Source organism: Clupea harengus, chromosome 2 (assembly GCF_900700415.2).
Source record: "Clupea harengus chromosome 2, Ch_v2.0.2, whole genome shotgun sequence".
Lineage (NCBI taxonomy): Eukaryota > Metazoa > Chordata > Actinopteri > Clupeiformes > Clupeidae > Clupea > Clupea harengus.
The window spans coordinates 16,986,509-17,007,994 of record NC_045153.1 but is presented as its reverse complement, the minus strand read 5'-3'; the positions used below and the strand labels follow the sequence as shown (position 1 = coordinate 17,007,994).

Sequence of the window (21,486 nt, the reverse complement as noted above, 5' to 3'; positions counted from 1 at the left end):
GCAAGCAACAGCAATTAAGGAGATTCTTTTAAAAATAAGTTGCTTTTTTTCCCCTTTTTATCTGTGATGGAAGAATGATAGTATAAACCCAGTATCATCCAGGGCAGTGCGGTAAATAGTTACCTAAGAATTATTATGAAATATGTGCTCTGTCTGAAGTCTTTAAGGAGAATATGAATTACACAATAACCCCAAAGCCCCAGCTCAGCCTGTGTAATATATAGGAACGGAACTGACTGAAGCAAATGGAGGGAAGCTGCCATACTTTCTTTCCACGATTGCAGCCATGATTGCTAACACCACGAGACGTTAGTGAAATGTCAAACAGGATATAATCAGTAATCCCCCTCTCTATTTATCACCCGGGACTAATCTTTGGATGTGAGGCTGTGACACACACCTCGGCTGTGCGATGTGCAGGCGCCGCCTCTGTAAGTGGGAAGCTGTGAAGTTCGCCCGGTACTGTGTCAAACAAGCCATGATGGAAACTATGCTACGTTTACATTAGCGCTCTTGTCTCCAGTGCTGCTTGAAGAGGTCTCATCAAAACACATTTCCAGTGCAGAGAGAGGGAGAGAGAGAGTTATTTGGAAACATGGCTCTCAGCCATTGAGCGGTACAAGGGGGATCGTTAAGTCTTTGATTGATAAGGCAGTTTATCTTAAGGATGAGCAAAAATCCAAACATGAAGGATAGGAAGAGAGGAAGAGTGGAGAGGAGTGGTGCGAGAAAAAGAATGGATGAGATATTAATATGCAAAGAGGGGGAGATATCTCATGGAAGTAGATGATTGAGCCTTTCAGTATTGTATTGGTCTGTGTCTGGTTTGGAGTGGACTCACACATCTCCATCGTGGTCCATTAAGCGCATGATTTACTATCAGTGTCTCTGACATGTTTGTATTTCTCTATACTCAGATAGGAACGGGATTATAGGATGAACTACATCCTCCGACCTCTACACTGCCCTGTCCTGAGGAAAAAAAACACACTCTGTATGAACCTTTCACAGAAACCGTGGTATGCTGCAAGCATTGTAAAAGCACAGGAGGCCAAATGGTTCTGTAAGATTGCTTTTAGATTTCTATAATATTAATTGAGATTGATACTCCTGTGCACAATAATTGATACTTAAGAAGGAAAGGAGACATCTATCTTCTGTTCTCTATCTAGTTTCTGGCCCATTCTACCTCCTGCCTAACTTTATCTGTGTCAGTTTTTTGACTGACTCGAAAATGACAGCTAAAAATGAATGAAGGACCACAAAAGCAACAAATGAGTATTTTTTGTATCATTCTTCTCCGCTGTAGCTTTTATTTTTCTTTGAGAGTTTTAAATTAAGTTGTGTAAGAAGTGGTTGCCTGGGCGGCTCTGGGAGCTGCGGCACAATAGCAGACATAAATCAGCCCCTGGAGTATATGACAGCTCTCCAGAGAGAGTGCGAACCTCACGCAGGACTGACGGCACAGCCTCCACTATCTGCCTCCTCATTGGCCTGTCTGGCGCATGGGGTCACGTGCAATCACGGCCCAGAGAGGCGAATGAACCAAAGGAAACGGGCATGAAGGACGACTACAATAACGTTTTCAGATGCAGACAAAAAAAAATGAGACAGTGCCTGGATTCTGTGATTCGTCTGAATTAGAGTGAAAGAGAGAAGGGAGAGCTGGGTGAGACAGTCTCTGGTCCATCCCTTCGTTTCTCATTAATAGCGTGAGATAGCAGCCATATCAAACCAGTATTACTTGGTAACAAAAGACATTTGTATTACATTTGATGCCTCTGCACAAATCAAATATTAAAATTAGTGCTGTCAGTTTAACGCGTTATTAACGGCGTTAACGCAAACCCATTTTAACGCCGTTAATTTTTTTAAATTTTTTTTTTATATTTACATTCTTTTTGGCCTCGCAAACTGTGTAGTAGGCTAACGTTACGGTTTGAGTGAATGGTGAGCGCGATACGGCGAAATGGATGATAAAAAGCTTCTGAATGGAAAGTTTACTTTTAAAAGTTGTGTTGTGCAAAAGAAGCGAGTTTCACTGTTGTCTGAAAATGTCAACAGGCAGCTGGCTGAAAGCAGAGAGGTAGTAGGCTTACCTTTTATTGGTAACCTAACTGTTACAGTTCATTGTTTCTGAAATAAGAGGCCTGACTGCTATGTTCCCAGCAAACTTGGAAAAAAGAAAATATTAAGCCATGGTTTAACTGCACTATAGGCTTAGTCCTTGTTTACCTGAAATGTGCACTTAATAATTTTATTTTGTACCGCCCTGTTTGGCAATGTTGGTTTTCAATAAAATAAAACATTTGCATAAAGCAAGCCAATCCACTTTCCATGTTGATAAGGGCATTAAAATAAAAATAAAATGATGGAAAAAATAAATAAACGAAGGGACATTTAGAATAGATAAAAATGTGCGATTAATCGCGATTAATTTTGAGTTAACTATGACATAAATGCGATTAATCGCGATTAAATATTTTAATCGTTTGACAGCACTTATTAAAATTCATGGAACTTCATTTTGGCTGAGAAAGACATACTGAGAAAAACAATGGTGCTTTGCCTCTCAGAGTATGGACCCCTCAAGAACTGCTGAGTCATGAGTGAAGGTATATCCATATGATTCTTATTGACACCGACACAGACAGGCAGTACATTCCACCTGCTCAAAGAGTCTAATGCCACAGATCAGTGACAAAAGAAGAGTTCATAGCAAGCACTTGGAGGCCACGTCACAGAAATGCTTTCAGCACTTAAAAAGTATATGCTATAGTACATCGCCACAAGTAACAGGTAACAATCAAAACATACGGTACGGGTAGCCATAGCTTTTTCAAACGCTGCTGCGACATTATTCACCAAACGAGCAAAATGATTCACCAGTAGGTCTATTTGAAGACATATAAGTATCACACTGTACAAAATAGGACAGATGCTTGTACTGTACCCTTTTACCAGTCCTCCTCTTTTGTTAGTTTTCAAAGACACAGTTACCCATCACAATTTGCCGATGAAGTTCCATTCCCCATGGTTGCGATGATACCTGTACCTGTAAAATGCAAAAAAAAAAAAAAAGAAAAGAGGACTGGGAATAAGGGTAATTTACACCACAGACATTTGTATTCCTAACTCAACCGGCCTTATGATAACTAAATCAAACCCCAGATGTCATCCCCCAGTCTAGTCCCTATAAGCTCAGTCTACCATTCACCGCTCACCATATACCACATCCAACTGATCCAGCCCACCCCTGATTTATAGCCTGATGTTGCAGCTCTGTGTGTATATATGTGGGGGGGGGGGGTAAGAGGCTGTAAAGTTGCCATTCAGCATGGCCCCATGCTGCTGACGGTGGAGTAGGTGAACTTGGACATGGACACCCCTGTGGCAGTGCCGTCCTCCTCCCCGAGGCCCCCGGCGCCCGCCCTCCGGGCCCTGTGTCGGCGGCAGGGCCGGCAGCAGCAGGAGAAGGTGGCCAGCAGCGCCTTGCGGAAGCGCTTGTTCATGAAGCAGTAGATGACGGGGTTGACGCAGGCCGAGGTGTAGGAGAGCAGGTGGATGTAGGAGATGGGCGCGCCGGAGAGGGCGTTGCGCGCCGAGGGCTGGTCGAAGGCCTTCCACGTGTTGACGGTGTACAGGGGCATCCAGCAGACGAAGAACATGGCCACGATGACGATGAGCATGCGGATGACGCGCTTCTTGGCCAGCAGGTTGGCCTCTGACGTGTTGCTGCGCGGGCGCTCCACCTTGGCCAAGCCTGAGGCCGGGGTCAGGGCAGACATCTCCATGGTGTTGGGCCGCTTGGACACCTGGATGTAGCAGCCATCACCGTCATCATTGCCAGTGGGGGTGGTGGTGGTGCTGGTGGTGGTGGCAGTGGTACTTACGCCATTTTTAATGCCTATAAACAGCAAAAGAACAAATACATGTGTTTTGGGAATTGTGTGATATTTCAATTTGATTGAGCTGAGTAATGAACTCAAAGGTCAGTAACAAATGAACGCTTATTGATTACTAAACTTCTCAAGAGGATTGTCTGTTGAACTACAGCTTAGCCTCAATGAAGCTGTGAACATATCTCTTTTTATCTCTGCTACTTGAGTGTCTTTTGTTGCCACCCTCATAGATGAGAGCATTATAGATGAGTTATATTTGAGCTACGTTTCTATTAGCTCAAATGTTGAGCAGGTTAAACCTTTTATTGATTTTTCATGTGAGAAACACACAACATACACCTCACATTTTACATCACATTCACATTCTACACTATACACACACTACACAACAATCAGGGCAATAAAGACAGAAAAAAGAATACACAATTTAAATAAATAAATAAAATAAAATAGAAAAAAAGGGGGTGTTAGTTAAGATTGAATAATAATAAACCAAAGCATATGCCAGGAAATGTGCATGTGTCTTTTTCCATCTTACCGGAGTCTCATCTGGATGTAGATGTCTGTGTACATAGATTCAACTCCTGCCTACCTTTTAAATATGTTTCCATAAACACATCAACGGAAATTGTTTTTCTCAAAATGTCCCCAATAATGAAGAGGCAAATGAGGCTTAATGGTCACTGTGTGACAGCTAATGCCTAGATCATTTTAAAATACAGTTACCGTCCCTGGCTGCTCCAAGATATCAGGCAATTTCAACGTGGAAGTAGTTCTTACAGATGAGCGGATATTAAATACTCTCATGATGGCCCTGACGGCAGGAATGGAATTTGGACCTACCAACAATAGTAAACCATTAGTGATTAAAATGACTATTTTATTTTTCCTGGAAGAAGACTCAGGAGGATACTCAAGCAGAAAAAAAATACAGCAACAGTTGTATGATGTCTGGTCCCACTCTCTCTCTCACTCACTCCTCCTCTCTCTCTCAATTTCAGATATTTTATAACAGATGGCCCATCTGTCTATAAATACAAATATGCTCTAATTCTGTCGTTAACTTGAACATCAGGAAATGCTGTGGCGGAGGATTAGCTCATTGCAGCCTTAAAGCTAGCCAAAGGGGGTTAGATCGCTTTGACCTTGTGTCATTAAAAAAACGGAGTGGATGCCGCAGTCTGCGCTAAATGGCACAGCCACAAAGAGAGAGAGAGAGAGAGATTGAGCTTACCACACTGGCCCGTCTTCTGTTCCAGCTCGAACTGCATGCCGCGGTAGAGCTCTCGGGAAATTAAGCCGTACGCGACGCTCATGACCACTCCTGGGATGAAGAACAGGACGAAGAGCAGGAGGATGGACCTAATACACAGAACAGAGTACAGGATCAATTAGGGATGACAGTGAGTTAGAGTGGGGAGGACACGGACATCTATGCATACTATGGAATATAAACTCAAGCGGATCTCTGCAAGAGCAGCACTCAGATATCTCAGAGGATCTGTGACAAAGACCAACGCTGTGCTTTAGTGATGTGCTCAGTCTGCCATACCAATGAGCCGAGCTCTTTGGTGATGGGGTCAGAGTGCATGCTTAATACCCCAGAGACCTGGGTTCAAGGCTGGGTGGGGTGACTGCATTCTCCCTTCACGACAATAGCAGAAGAATGGGGTATCTGTAAAAAGGCCCAAAGACAATCAGGGACTTGCGCATATTCTGAGTGGTTTATACTGTAGGGAATGAAGTTGCAAATAAACTAGATTTAGCTTTATCTCACTACAGGGAGAGTGGTGGCTAGACACCTAAGAGTAGTAGCGAGTTAAGGATTGAAAGGTGGTTGGGTTTCTAATCCCTAGGTCTATAGAAAACCATCTTCTTTTATATCCTCCGTTGTGGACATCCAATGAGCAATACATTTAACCTTTCATTACTCCAGTCTCCAGTGCCTCTTCCTGGTGACCTTCAGAGGAAGGTTGTGGTTGTAATGGGTAGTTGTTTTTTTCTGTGTGTGTGTGTGTGTGTGTGTGTGTGTGTGTGTGTGTGTGTGTGTGTGTTCGTGTGTGTCAGTGTGCAGGGCAGGAGAGAGCACAGACTGCTCAGTAAACCTACCCTGGATATAAAATAATTTAAAAAATAATATCCTAACTAGTAGTAATACTGCTGACCTCTTAACAGTTATATTGCTTTACTGTCTCCCTCCTCTTGTCATCGGGAGGATGCACGGAATGTTCCAGGATCTGCTGGCGATACAGCTGAAAAGACTTGTGCAGTGCATCACTGTGCCACTAGAGAACAAGTCCTTTAGACTCCAAAGACACAGATGCGGAATGCATTGGGAGAACACAAGGGGAAATCTCAACCACTGTCATTGAGTGAGGACACCTGGGTTTCATTAGGCAGGGAGAATAAAACAGAAACATTTTCTCCCTTTTTTTCTTTGTCTTTCTCGCTCTCTTTCTCTTGCTCTCTCACTCATTCATACACACACACACACAAAGCCACATGTGGCTTCACACTCAGATCCTCCTGATGTTTCTGGGGAATCTTTTCTGCCATGAGTGTGTGAGCTCATCTACACTCAGCACGTGCTGCTCAGCTTGTGGCTGAGAGATCTGGCAGATGCTCGGAGGCAGAACAAAACAAACAAAACACAAAAAAAAACTTTGCTTTGCCTCATGCTTATGAGAACAATACAGATGAAACTGACAAAAAAAACTTCCACACCCAACAGGGACATGTGTAAATAGTGCCAAATATCACATTGTTACACACACACACACACACACACACACACACACACACACACACACACACACACACACACACACACACACACACACACACACACAATGTGAAGCAGAGGCTCATGGGATTTCTGATGTGAAAATACATTATTAATGTGAAAGTAAACGAGGCAGGGTAAAGCGGCGGTGAAGGTTCGGTGCGTGAGGCATCGGTGGCGTGGTCCTCACCAGGTCTGCTCCCCCCCGCTCTTGGGCCACTCGTGGCGGCACATGCGCACGGTGCTGTTGTCCGGCTTGGTGATCTCCAGCAGGGTGGTGAAGATCGGGTACGGGGTCATGATGATGAAGGACACGACCCAGGTGGCGGCGATCACCTTGTAGGCGTGCGATCGCGTCTGCCATGCCCGCGACTTGAGCGGGTTGCAGATGGCGTTGTACCTCTCGATCGCTATGGCGACCAGGCTGAAGGTGGAGATGCTGACGGAGACGCCTGTGGAGCGATTAAAACAAATGTCAGAGGAGCGCCGTCGAGTTGGGGTTATGTTCTTTCTTTTGACATTTTAGTTAAGTGCTGTGTGTACAGAAAGAGTGCGCAAATAGGGGGGACCTTTTAGGAAATGACAAAATTATGTCAGCATAATTCAAGCCAATTCTTTCGAGAGCTCGTATCTGAATGAATCCTGGCTAATTGATTGTGGGTTTCACGGGGCAGAACGGGGCACGACACAACACTGAACTTATGATTTCAGGAATGGTTGGTGTAAATGTGTATACAGGTACACGCACAAAAAAATCGAAACGACAATGCGTAGATGCGCGTTTTAAAACACATCTCTTGTCTTCATTCCCCTTTCCTTCCCGTGGTAGGCAAGCAGTGCAGACACACAGCCCATGTTCTCAGTGTTGTGTCAAAATGAGATGTTTCACCGGAGGAATGACACAGGGGCCAATAACTGGCACAAGCAAACAACGAAATCCGCAGGCTTTAATCCCTGTCACCTGAAGGAACACCATCATATGCTGTTTCTCTCCTTGCCTGTGGGTCCTAGTGCCTCCCGCACCACATTCTTTATCTCACCTCACCCAAGAGAGACACCTTGAGCTATTGATTCAGCTTTGCCGTTGCTTTCTTCATGAATAAATCCATTGATTCTCTCTCTCATCTTCCATTATGCGCCTGGTTCCACACATTCTTTATACTAGCATAATTAGACTGTTGGGATTATCTTTGTGTTTCATCTAAACAGGACTGCAATCATTAACCACAAAATGTCTGTTTGAAGCATAGCTGTGAGCAGTTTAGCAATGGATTGGTTCCTTTCTCTTTTGGGGGAAAATGTTTGGACAAAACTGTGTAATGTGAACAGCAGCGTGCAAAATATGCTTGCTTGTGTTATTCTTCGATAATGTGATCACTGTAAGATAAGGCTGAAGGATTTAGTCTCTGTTTACAGTCCTTTCTCAGGAAATGTCTACAGAAAAGGGAAAATGAACAAACATTGCGCCATAACCAGATTATCCGATTTTCATGACAAGATGCAAACAGGATATCATGTCTTGGAGGCGCGTCTCAGATAAATAAAACCGCAGGTAGTAAAACATTTGTGCTTTGACCAATCTTCCCTTTCTCTTCCTCCTCCCTTCCTCACTGTCCCCATGGCGTCCAGTGATTTTATACACTCAGTCAATGGATGAAGACATTCAAATCACAGTGAAGAGGATTTTTATACTGAAGCACTATCACACGACACGACTGAGAGGGAGGTTAGTAGAGGATGTGTTTCAGCCGTAGGCACGAGGCCACTCCAAACACAACTTAACTTACTTTACCGAGAGACCACCACGGAACACTAATTAGAGACATCCAAAATGAGATTCGCTGAGACGTGTGTGTGTGATTACAGAAGAGGGCCTGCCAGGGCTGAAAAGCAATGGTCTTACCCATGAGGTAGCTGACGATTTTGCACATGGCCGCCCCGAAGATGAAGTCCTTGAGCAGGGTGGGGATGAGGGTGAAGGGCATGCAGAAAATGGCCATCATGAGGTCGCTGACAGCCAGGGAGAGCAGGAAGGAGTTGGTGACGGTACGCATGCGCTTGTTCACCATCAGCACCACGATGATGAGCAGGTTGCCAAACACGCTGACCAGGAAGATGAGGCTGTAGAGCAGGATTCGCACGGACTCCATCTCTAAGGGAGAGGAAGAGAGAGAGACAGTCAGAGAGGTTGATGGGGAGAGAGAAAGCAGGAAAGACAGACAGGTAGAGAGAGAGAGAAGAAAGAAAGACTGACTTTCAAAAACCTTTTAACCCTCATGCCTACATGGTTACAGTTCTGGGCAGAATTAACCAGCCTGAAATAAATGCTTTTAGTTAACATTTGATTTTGATCTGTTTTGATTTAAATCATATCAAATCAAATGTATCAAATCAAATGTATCAAATGAAGTATAATCAAATAAAAAAGTCAGTCAGAAAATAGCTAGTAACATTCACGTGGGAAATGTAAAGCCAGACGAGAGAGCAAGTTAAAACTGGGACAGAGGGCTATGAGAGAGGGCAGCGAAAAGAGAAATCATAAATGGTCAAGGCCGTGGCGCAGATAAGGGAAAGCTTCCAGACGATAGATGTGTCAGCAGATTAAAAACAGAAGTTCTGTAAGTGGAGAATAGCACAAGAATCATGTGTTATTTACTATGTGCAGAGTGGACGAGACAGTGTAGATGGGCAGCGCAGGGGGCCAGAGTGACATCACAGGATTAGGCCTTAAAAGTTTGAGCATCCTCTGTATCAGATCAGAATGCATTCTCCAGCTTGCTTGACTGTACTTGATTGTCTGTAGAGCGAGTTGTATTGTGTCAGTATCTACCAGTAAAACTTATCTTGTTACAACAAATTGCTTCTTATGGTGGTTCCTCTCCAAAACAACACGCAAGAGTAAATCTCTTCATAACAGTATTTTAAACAATTATATATAATTTTGTTTTTTTTTAAGCCTCCTTTTAATGGGAGAGAATAAAGGAAATTCACAAAATATTTTCACATATATTCAATTAGTGCAAATCTAAATCTCAGGATAATTAGTATTGCACAAAATATACATCATAAAGTCTTTAATTTTACAACAGTCAAAACATTTTGTCAAAAAAAAACTTTACCATTCATTTTGACTCATAAACTCTGTATACTCATTGGGCCTCATTCTCGAACGCAGTTAAGAAGAATTTAAGAAGGAATTTCTTCTGAAATGGATTTAGGAAAACATTTGGCATTCATAAAAGTTTTCTCATCTGGGATTTGTTCTGAACTTCAGAAGACTTTCCGAACTCGAAATAGCAGTCGTAACTCGGCCAGAGTTTTCTCAATTGTGATTCCTTAAAAAAACCCGTGGGCCATCTTGTGGTTTTTTGAGGAATCGCAAACTCTCCGTGTTAGAAGTGTTAATGAATTTGTGAGAAATCATTGGTGATTGCGTTCACATCAACTCTACAGATCCTCGGATTAAAGTAATTATAATAATAATAATTACGAGAATATTTGTATCATTAACAATTACGTTTCACATGTATAGTCATGATTCTACAAGGCACCGTGATGTCATAAAATAAATAAAAGGACTACACCAGAATGCTGCGCTCATCTAGTGAGCGTCGTTTGGCACTGCCGTCTGTGCAAGTACGGCAATCCAGAATTTTCATTTGTAGTTCCACGTTGGTGGAACGAACTGCCTAGCACTACCAGAGCAGGGGCGTCCCTCTCTACCTTTAAGAAGCGTTTGAAGACCCAACTCTTCAGAGAGCACCTCCCTTCCTAACTGGCACTTCGGCTAGTGCTTAACTTGCACTTACAGCAGTTACATTCCTGCACTTCGTTTTTATTTTCTATTTCGTTTTTCTATTTCTTATGTAAAGTAGTATTTATTGTTACCCTAGGTCTCTATTGCTCGTAGCTTGACTGTTCTCTCCCTTGTACGTCGCTTTGGACAAAAGCATCTGCTAAATGACTAAATGTAAATGTGAATGTACACGAACACTGCAAATGTAAGTGAATAAATAAATAAGCACTAAACTCAATCACGTTGATATAGCTATAGTGGAATAGAATGGACACATCTACATCCTGCAATGGTCCACCTCTGCACCGTTGAAGTTAGATCTGCGTTTACTCGACGGTGCTCGCTTTCCGCTTTGACATGACTCATTTACGAGTTGCTTTCTTGTAGATTCGGTCGATTCCGACTGCACACTGGCGGGCGTGTATGTATGCAAATTCAGGAGCACGAGAACGCGCTTTCAATTAAAGAAAACTCTTCCGGTGGAGCACAGCTCAGAACACTTCTGCTGCGTAGGAACACATTTTCAAGCCTTCATGAATTTGTCGGATGTCTTTTTCTTACGTTGTTTTTCCAAAGCCCGTAAGAAACATTTCAGAAGAAACTTCAGAAAATGTTCGAGAATGAGGCCCATTGTTACTGTTGGACATTCGTTTTAAAGGCCCGATCGTTTTTGACTGAAGACAAAACAAATGTTAAATAATTAAATTATTGGGGGGGGGTGATAATTTATTTGTATCCACTGAAGAAGGTAGAGTGAAGTGAATGTCATAAATTGTCATGAGTTTAACATGAAAAAAAAGATTTTTTATTTCAAAGTTTCAAAGTGGTCATTTTTGACCAGAACACAATATTAAAGGTCAATGCTAGACATATCAGTCCATATCACCCGCTAAACACAAGAATAAAAAAATTAAATGTAGTGTGAGAGAGATAAAAGACATAAAAGAGATAAAAGACATCTGTGAATGGAAGAACTGGTGGAAGTCTACGCAGAACTATCCAATCACAATCCACCTGACATACACCTAAATTATGATCAACCTGAGAGCTCATCAGGTTTCACACTGCTGATGATGCTGTTTAGGGAAATCAGTCAATTAGGCCACGGTGTGGTGTGGTGTCGGTCAGCTCTGCTCTACATACAGGTCAATACCTCTACCTCGATCCTCTCCCTCGCTTCACACCGAATCGATAAGCACGGTCAGCCGGACAGTGTACCCAAGGGATCATCCGCTCTCAGCCTAGCATCTGCATGCTGATGGAAAACTCGGCATATCATCATAACTTTCCAAATCCCTTAAGGCCCACCTCATCATCTGGACAGATTGTCTTGCAATCAGTGGCCGCCATCCAACATCATCATTCACCAATCTGCTCGAGAGAGAGAGAGACAGAGCGTTAATTTGCGCTCATGTGATCGAACCCTACTAGTCGAGAATTAGGGCACCTGACATTTCGAGGCAGCAATCAGGGAAAAGGTTGTCGCCCATCACTGCGTGAGACAGTGTGACGGGTCTCTGAGCCGTGAGAGTCATGGTGAGGACCCTGGCTTAGTGATCTTTCCTCTGGTTGACAGGGGCGTTGACGAAGGACTTATTAGACGACAGCTTCATAATTCCCATGAAGCCATCATATCATAAGGCTGCAAAGAAAAATCAGTGCATGTCTTAGAACTAATCGCTCTCAGCCGTGTAAAATGTTCAAGCCTGCATTGTGGAAGCATGCTTGATTTAATATTTTAAAGTCTCACTGAAATTACTCAACAGATTTTGTGTGGACATGTAATGGCCAAATCCCACAATATACATCAATGGAACAATATCATGAAGGGAAGGAATGGGAATCTTGGCAAAGGTAGCCAGTGGTCCAAGGAGGATCTCCTGAGTCTACCACTCTGTTTATGGATGCAGTAGACTGTGCCAAACAGGCACATGCCATTGCCAACCAGCCATTCTGGCCATCTCCACAGGACACACGGAGGCTTTCAAGAGAGAGCCGCTGAACTGGATGTTGGCAGTGAAGAGAAATGGAATATGGCTTCCAGTCGATTTCCTTGAGGAAAACAGACACATACTCACTCAGAACAGCACACTTTTTGCAAACCTCCAATAGAATGCAGAACCAAGATCAGTCTTGCATGTGAATTAGACTACTGAATGAATCAATACTGACTGAATGGCTGCATTTTAGTGCAAGACCTATCATAAACCCCATCTTCTGTTTTTACTGGTCATTACGAAATATTGTAGACCACAAAGTGAAAATACAAGTAAGTTCACTAGAGAGCATCAAGCTTAGGTGTGTCTGTATCTGAAAACCAATCAAATTTAACTGATGAAACGTGTTTTAACATACCAGCAAATTCAAGTTTCATCAAAGCTTTTACCTGTATGGGCTGGTGAGCCAAATTACATCATCAATAAAAACACAACAGGACAAAAACAATTACCAAGATAGTAAGAGAGAGAGAGAGAGAGAGAGAGAGGGGGAGGGAGGGAGAGAGAGGAAGAAGATAGCCCGCTGTTTCATTTTGCTTAATGAAATATGTTACAGGGCGACTAGTGCCTGATCGAAGCCAATTAGTTTCTCTACTCGACACAAATCTCCCCGACCACATTTCGCGCTGCACTCTTGGCATTTGTAATGGTTGTTTGCTTTTGGGTGGGTGAGCCAGTGTGTCCTCCTGCACCCGACAGTCACTGTCATCCCTAATCAGCTGTGCCAAACATGCGTGTGGCCCTATCTCGGCATTGGAGAAAAAATATGTTTGTTGAGAGGCGCTCTGTGTTTTCCCCTCGCGCAGATCGTCTCAGAGTGTTTATGAGCGGAGACGCAAGCTGCTCGCATCAGGCTCCGAGGGGAAGTGTTTATGTTTCACATTTAGCTCTGTGTTTGTTTTTCTTTTCAAGCCATAAACTAGAGAGAGCTTAGCATACCTGTAGCCATGTGTGATGTCTCCTTTTAAGAGTCAGCGTTTAACCAATATACCTTTTATTTCAGTACTTGAGAGAGGGAGAGTGTGTAAGTCTTGGCATAGAGAGTGTTATAAATGTGATGTACTTCCAGATCAGCTCTATGAAGGGAAAGTGTGCATGTGCAAATGTGCATTTCCTTAAGTGCTGATACTAAGATGTGAGACAGTCATTGCTTAAAACACATTAGAGACTGGGACCCCAAGTCCTGTTGTCTCTACACACCAAATTGGGACTCAAATGTCAGTTGTTTCCTTGTGTTTACTACTTAAGGATATGCTAATGGCGGCTTTAGATTCTGTGATAGTAACCAACTATGATTTTAAACAAGGAATCTGTAAGTTTTCCTTAAAGAATGCATACACAGATCTTTGTGTAATGATGTTTGTAGGAATGTATGTGTTTCTATTTAAAAGACCTGGAATCCAAGTAACAGGAGGTCAGTGCCAGCTCCTAGTATCCTCAGGCTTCATGATTATTGGTGTGTATGTGTAGTGCATTAATATTATATCCCCTTTCTTGATAGTTGATATGGGCTATGCAGTGTGCTTAGATCAATTAAAAAAATACATTCAATTAAATTCAGCTAGGGAAAAAGTTAGGGAAACTGAAACATGTCTTCTCTCAATTAACTGCTAATCGAAGATTCCTAACTGGAGTTATTAAGCTGAGCAGAGAGGCCATAGAAATAATCAAACAAATAACCTAACAATTAAATGTGAGACAATGAAATAAATAATAGTGCGTGGCTGCTTTGTAAACATATTATAGTGTAATTAAGGAGATGGAGGTGCAATCAATCAATTGATTTTCCAGACAGCATACATTAAATGTGAATCATTAATAAGTAAATAACACTTGGGGTGAGAAAAATCAATTAATGTTTTATTTCATTGGCTTCCTACTATTAGACGATCACGACGGAGGATATTTGTACTCGTATATGTTCAGCTACACCGAGAATATGTCAGGTGAATGAGTATGTGTGTCAGGGGTGACATAGGGCCCCTAATTTAATGGACAGTCAGCAAAGCAGCGAGCAACGAGCGATGTCCGTCACACATGAACCAAAGCTGTTGTGTGGTATGTGGGAGCATTGTGCTGACCCACCCATGTTTGCACTTAAGCTCTTGCTCATGGTAGTATATTAGAATAAAAAAATGATTTTGCCAAGTTATTAAATTAGCTTTTGTTAATTAAGTTAATATAAACTGTGCTCGTTGCTTTGCTCGTTGCCAGTTGCCCATACAGTTTGCTTGGAAGTCCTGGTCTAGTCTAGTGAAGTAAACATACATCATACATTTTTAGCTCATAATTAAAAACACATTATTTGTACATGTTACTAGCACGTAGTAATATAAGATTACATTATACTTAAGTACATAGTAACGTTATATAAAGAGTGGTTGATTCACTATAGTATTGCACCACTAGCTGTAGTGAGTTTGGCTGAAATCTTGTGAAGAGTGAGGACAAGGATCATGGGATGTTAAAATTATCCCCTGTAACCATAAGTCCAACAAATCCCTATGTGAAGCTGATCTTCTGACTGAAAAGGGGGCAAAAGTGCCTCATTAACATTCCCTGATCCCAACCCTAACACTATCTCAACACAGTGTGTGTGAAAGTACAAATGAAACATGCCCTTAAAGACTGTATAGGACATTCACAATAAAAGGTTCAGGATGGACGGATAGTTTTATAATCTCTAAGATTTGCTTTGATTTGATGTGAAGTGCGTTGATTGTATTGTGAGTTAGACACTGTACATAAAACATAGGATTACAACTACATGATTCTACTAATAAACCTCAGTGGACTTAACCCTGAGTACCGGCAGCTTCAGATGCCTACTTGGGCAACAGCTCCCATGCCTCCAGCATTAAGCATACTGCATATTATCATTTTTTTCTAGGGGAGGGAGAGAGAGAGAAAGGTTGATGTCTGGTCATCCAAATCACTCTCTGGTTCAGTTGCTGTCGCTTTTGTCGGAAAAAAAAACCATGTGTTGGCAATCTGGTTCCAGTGGGCTAAGGTTAGTCTTGGCTCTACGGTTCTGTTCTGGGCAAACTCTGTGTTCACTCATGCAGCAATGCATGACTAGAGAAAGAGAAAAGAAGAACAGCAAGCGATCTCTACTGCCACAACAGCAGAAGCTGAACAACAGCGACAATAAGAGGGACTTAATCACTGAAAAGCCACTATCTGGCAAACCAGATAAGATTTGAGAACATTTATAGTCTGATAGCCACTAAATCCATCATTAACTGGTTTCAGCTCACTGATATTTATGTTCAGGTTGAAAGTCTGGGTTGGAGGATGGGAAACATGCCTACATATTTAAATGTTTTTTAGTTTTTTTTTCTGTTTCTTGTCTGAGACATTTTCAGCCAGTGCTCACTCAGTGCTGTGATTTCACTCAGAGCCCTTCGGCTCTCCAAGGTCTCGCCGGTCTGATGGCCGCGGCTGAAGCAGAGATGGCCAGTGACTGACAGCTCCTCGACGGCCGTCAGGGCCTGAGTGTCTTTGCTTAATGGAGCTTGATGGAGCCCCCGCTGGCATCAGAGGTAGGCAGATGGCCTGTGAATGGTAAATCGATGGACAAGTCTACTCTTAAATGCTAATCTGACAACCTGAGGAAAGGCTAGTGCCTGACTTGTGATGATATTGGGTTTTGATGACGACGGCGGACCCGAGGGAATTAGACTAGGCCTATAGGTGTGCAAGGTCAAAAAACAACGTTCTGCTTCATTTATGCAAATACACTACGACTGGAATATTTTAGTAATTCCCTACAGGGCTAAGGGGTTCACCACTTTATCTACGTTGACACTACAGAGAAGACATACACTTTTATCAACATGTATGATTCATGGGATCCATGTCATGACCTTGATCTTGCTTAACACTTTCCTCTACTAGGCGGACAGGGGGAGAACACAGAGAGTGCTCTGTGGGAGGATGGAACTATTAGCTTTTAGAACGAAATTGACTCGCTACCTGCTGCACTAAGAAAGCTGCAGTCCGTTAAAGGCTCACGCAACATTAGTGGATAATCACAGGCACCAATACAAACCATGTTAAGTGATCTTAAGTAAACAAAGTGCCTAGGATGTATGATAATGGAGAGAGAGAGAGAGAGAGAGTAAATGCTGCTGCATGCTTGAAATGAGGCAGAGGAGTACAACTGATGTCACGAGGAGAAGTGAAGTGATGGTGTGAAACAACACATAGTGATAATTGTGATTAGTAGTGAATAATGCCCATTTTTTTCCTCAGAGAGCAAACAGTCATACTGAAAGGAGAGCTACTGATTCCCAATGACCAACGAGTAGAAGAGAAGGAGGAGGAGGAGGAGGAGGAGGAGAGTAGAAGAGAAGGAGGATGTTTTTCTTCCATCTGATAAGACTGTCTGTAGCGTGTGCACTGACACATATGCATGCACCACACGCGCTGACACACACCTTAACCGTATGTACACACTTGCACACAGAGAATACAATTCTTGCACTCAGAGTCACACACACACACACACACACACAATCTCACATATTCGTTACTATATATAGACTAGGCCTTCCGGACCTTTGTGCTTTGTCCAGTTCAGTGACTGTACTCCGATGAATGATAGTGCCAGGGGATAATGACTTAAAATAACATGGTCCATGGCCTGCATGGCTCAGAGCTGATGTTCCATGTAGTCTCCATGCATTAATGCATTTGGCCTCGAATACCACCAGTGAGGTAAACATTCTTTTGTTGACTCACCTAAATAGTATTTGTGCCTTTCCAGTAATATTTGGAGGCATTTTCAATAATTTGTGCATGGCACAGATAGCTTCGAGGGAATCCTCGCTGTCACATTTAATGGGCTTTCCAAAGAATGAACAGACGCATCCGAGATTTCTTGCGAGGGTCAAAATAATTGGGTGGTCACACTCCATCTCACAACATAGAGCAGAGCTTTTTTTCAGAATATAGGTCTAAATGTTCAGTCTCACCATCATTAGGGAGCATTTTGTAACACTGCAGTGCATGGTGCTGGGTCACTGATATGTATTAGGAAGGCAGAGGTGTGCAGTAATAGAACCATATAGCACAATAACTTGCCATCTGTGCTCTCCTAATTGACAGCAAATTGAGTAAACTGAATTTAGGCTTTAAGTGATTCGTTTATTTTCAACTCAACCGGAGAATGGATAATGATGTTTTTATATGGATGAAATAGATTAACGTTTATTTTTTTTTGTCAAGTAAAGAAGTCTATACCACAGAAATATTGCTATAGTTTCCCACATTTACAAGATTTTTCTTGCTTTATTGTGAGCGGTGTGTGTGTAAGAGAGAGAGAGAGAGAGAGAGAGGGCTAGACAGACAAGAGATAGACTAAGGCTGAACAATACATTTGCAATCTGAATGAAAACATAGGATAAAATCTGCAACTGGGGAGCCAGGTTTGATAACCCTCAACAGTTATGAGTTAGATGTATTCCTACACACAAGCCAACATTTAACACAGAATTATCAAAGCTCAGCCATCCACATCCGACCCATCCAACAGCAGAGGGTCTCCATTCCTCTATAGGTACATGTTGTGTCTGTTCGTTGTTCACGGTGGGCCGTACATAAATATAGGGACACTCATTATTAATACTGGCTGACTGGCAATGGATATTGACCCACCTAAATATCATAAAATGTAAATCCAGTTGTTCCTTGTCAACATTACTTACAACATTACTCGAGTTAAATCGACCTCAATGAAACGATACAGCAATAGAGATGAGAGCCGCAGAGCTGGCGTTCACATTGAACTTATAAACAAACCACACAAGATAATGCCGCACTTAACCGCGCGCGGTGGGACTCCTGGAGAACGCGAATATGTCAACTTTTCTAAATTGTATGTAAAGAATGAAGTCAAATGAATTAAGGTAACGCATACTTGTGGTATGTTACACTAAATATGTGATTATACCTTTTTGACGCGGCTGTGCTGCTTTGGGAGCCAAGGAAGCGTCCCCACAGGTGGTTATATTGCTGTTGACATCCAGACTGACGTTTGCGGTCCAGTTAAGAGACTTGTCGTTTTGCTCCATCAAACATCCAAAGAGTGCCAAAGTCTCGTTTTGTTTTGGTGAGTCCATTTCGTCGTGAATCGTTTGTAACATTAATAGAACAATATAATACCCCTAAACAATTAATGAAACGGGTCCGGATAAACGCATCCCATTTGGTTCTCCTCTTCAATTTCACAGCTGGTTCATCACTATTTTAATTGCGCCATCAAATTCCCCAGTGCAGAAACACATTTAGTTCTTGTAAAGACCAGGATGAATATTCAAGACGAATTGTTTGCAAGTGCTAAAAGACTAAAACATGTCACTAAAATAAGACCGACAGTTCCTACCACTCAAGCCAAGAGACCTAGAATTTTTACGCGCCTAGAGTGAGGAGCTGGGGACGGTGGAGACAGCCTACTATATGGGAGGACTGAGAGGCAGGAGGGTGTGGATTGGAGGGTCTGCTGAGATGCTCTGAAGAGGGAGGGACGACTTTTCCAAGTGAGGAATATGAGTCAGGTGGACACCCCTACCCATATCCCATAGTAAAAGAAAAAGTTATGAATGGTAAGTGTGAGGCGCGTCGTAGTATCGCCCTCTAGTGGTTGAAAATGGAAACATCAAAATAATGCAGCTCCTTAGACATCTCATACAGGGACAAAAATGTAATCTTACAGAAAATTACAAACGTTCACCGCAAAAGCCTCGTGTCCTCTTTGGTATTAGTGAAAAATGTGAGATTTGGCAGTTCATTGCATTACACAGTTAGTCTGCTAAAATACGTTAAGCACATGAATACAAGTGGATAGTGTGTGTGTTTCTGTGTGTGTGAAAAGCAAATGAGAGTTCAGGTCATAAACAACAAATTCTACTTCCAAATTCATCTGTGGGCTAGTAACTTGTTGGGGGATGTTTCCATTTGAGCATGGTTTTCCGATTCATGTGGACAGCTGTTAGCTAACCATTCAGGTGCATGGCTTAATTATGCAGTGATTCACCAAATAATTGCCTACTTGCCTCATTCTGCATCTTACTGTTAGCTTTAGCTGGTCAGATCAAGGGAACGTGGTGACACCAAACAGTTGTCTTAACAACTCATACAACCCCAGGTCCTCATATAATAGGATGGGGAGACACAGTGACTTCCCTCATTCATATTACAAACAGGGGGGGGGGGGTCACAGTAACTACCCTCATTCATATTACAAACAGGGCTTGCAATGCAGACTCTACATTTGTTTTCCCTTTAACTTTACCCAACTCCTCATTCCCATTAACTTTTATTCACATGCCATTTTGATCATATAATAATAATAATAATAATAATAATAATACACTTTATTTGTATCTTACCTTTCATGCCAAACGATGCAGCTTAAATGAAACGACATATGCACCCTTTCATTTCATTTCCACATGGTATGATGGGTGAAGCCTATAATAGGCTGAGATACAGTGAGAGGTTTGGCCGCTGTGGGAAATCACCAACCAATAGCACGAGGAATTTAACTTATTTTCCCGTTTATAACAAAATAAATATTTCTGTGTAGTTCTTGCAGAGGCCTCTATGTGAGTTTGCCTGTTATGTTTCTCTCTCTTTCTTTAGCTTTCTATCTCTGTGTTGCACATAGAAACATATCCTTGCTGTCCCTATCTCTATGTATTTATCCCTCTGTGTTTGTATTTGTGTATGTGTGTGTGTGTGTTTATCTACATGGATGAATGTAGTAGGAGTCAGTGTGCCTTTAAAAGTGTTTGGTTAGGTAGCGGTCCCCACTGGCAATGGACTGAGAAGTGACTGTATAAACACAGACTCCATAAGGCTCCTGCTCGCTGGCACTGCCTGTCTGTGCCCATCACCTCAGTGCCCAAATGATGGCTCAGCTCAGACATACAGTCTCCTGCAGTCTCACAGCTGGATGTAAACACACACACACGCACACACCACATAATGTAAACACACACACACACACGCACACACGCACACACCACATACGCACACACACACATCAGAGTTTGTCAATTAGTCGTTTATTTAGTTTTTTGCCATCTCTCTTTAAAGGCCACATCAAAATCAACTTAAATACATGGAGAAATACATGGAATCAAGGGGTACTATTTCTTTACAGTCATAATACAATAATTAACACTCAGCTCCTTCATTTAAACCTAAAATGGATGGAATATTTTAATCAAGATCATTTTTGTACCACAAAGCAGTTGAAGCAGCTTTGCCTTGCCTCGTGATATAGTATTGGGTCTTGATATAAAATGAAGAATATTTATGATTTAGAAAAGGGAAGGCTAGGCTATTATAAGCTAAACAACCAACAACAACAAGTGTTTATCACTACAATCCCAAGAAAAATCTTGCTACAAATATAACATCTCTAAATATACATGAAGGAAGAAATAGTTGGAATGCGCTATGATGTGCTATGATGTGCTATTAAAGTTTGCCTGATGACTGGTCCATGTCAGAGGACACATCCTCAGCTGCATTGGACAGGATAGCAGGGGGAACAAGTGTGATCCACCAAAGACTAGCTTTTAGCCAGCTCTGGCCAAGGGAAGATGATAGAATGATTACAAATAAAGGTAACTCCCCTCCCCCTACTATTTTAACAGGCCTTCACTGCATTCTTGGGACAACAATGTTGTCACTGTTTTCACACGGCTTACGTTTACTGTTAGGAATACACAGTGTATTTAGGATTAATTGTTAATTAATTAACACACTGTTCCCCGCTCTTACAGAGGCACACGTTTTTGTTGAAAAATAGTAAATAATCCCAAAGAAAATAATGGTATATGGCACATTGGTACTTAATGGTACTTTAAACAAAACATTAACTTTTTCACAATTTAGCAAACTATGTTGGTCTTCTATCTGGGGTGCTGACGCACTTCATTTGCATGGGATAACAGCACACGGCTTGTGGCGACTGGCTGGTGAGTGCCTTATGTCAGT

The 21,486-nt window shown here is 42.2% G+C and overlaps 1 protein-coding gene across 1 annotated transcript; it reads right to left on the bottom strand.

The window, feature by feature from the left end:
- Positions 1-2,497: 2,497 nt before the first annotated feature.
- On the bottom strand, positions 2,498-18,961 carry LOC105893018 (cholecystokinin receptor). Its single transcript, XM_012819359.2, has 5 exons — positions 18,431-18,961; positions 8,588-8,836; positions 6,875-7,136; positions 5,137-5,264; positions 2,498-3,907 (listed from the first exon to the last, which is right to left on the bottom strand). Exons 1-5 carry the CDS (start codon positions 18,621-18,623, stop codon positions 3,333-3,335), a joined length of 1,407 nt encoding a protein of 468 aa, XP_012674813.2. The 5' UTR covers positions 18,624-18,961; the 3' UTR covers positions 2,498-3,332.
- Between the last annotated feature and the right edge of the window lie 2,525 nt (positions 18,962-21,486).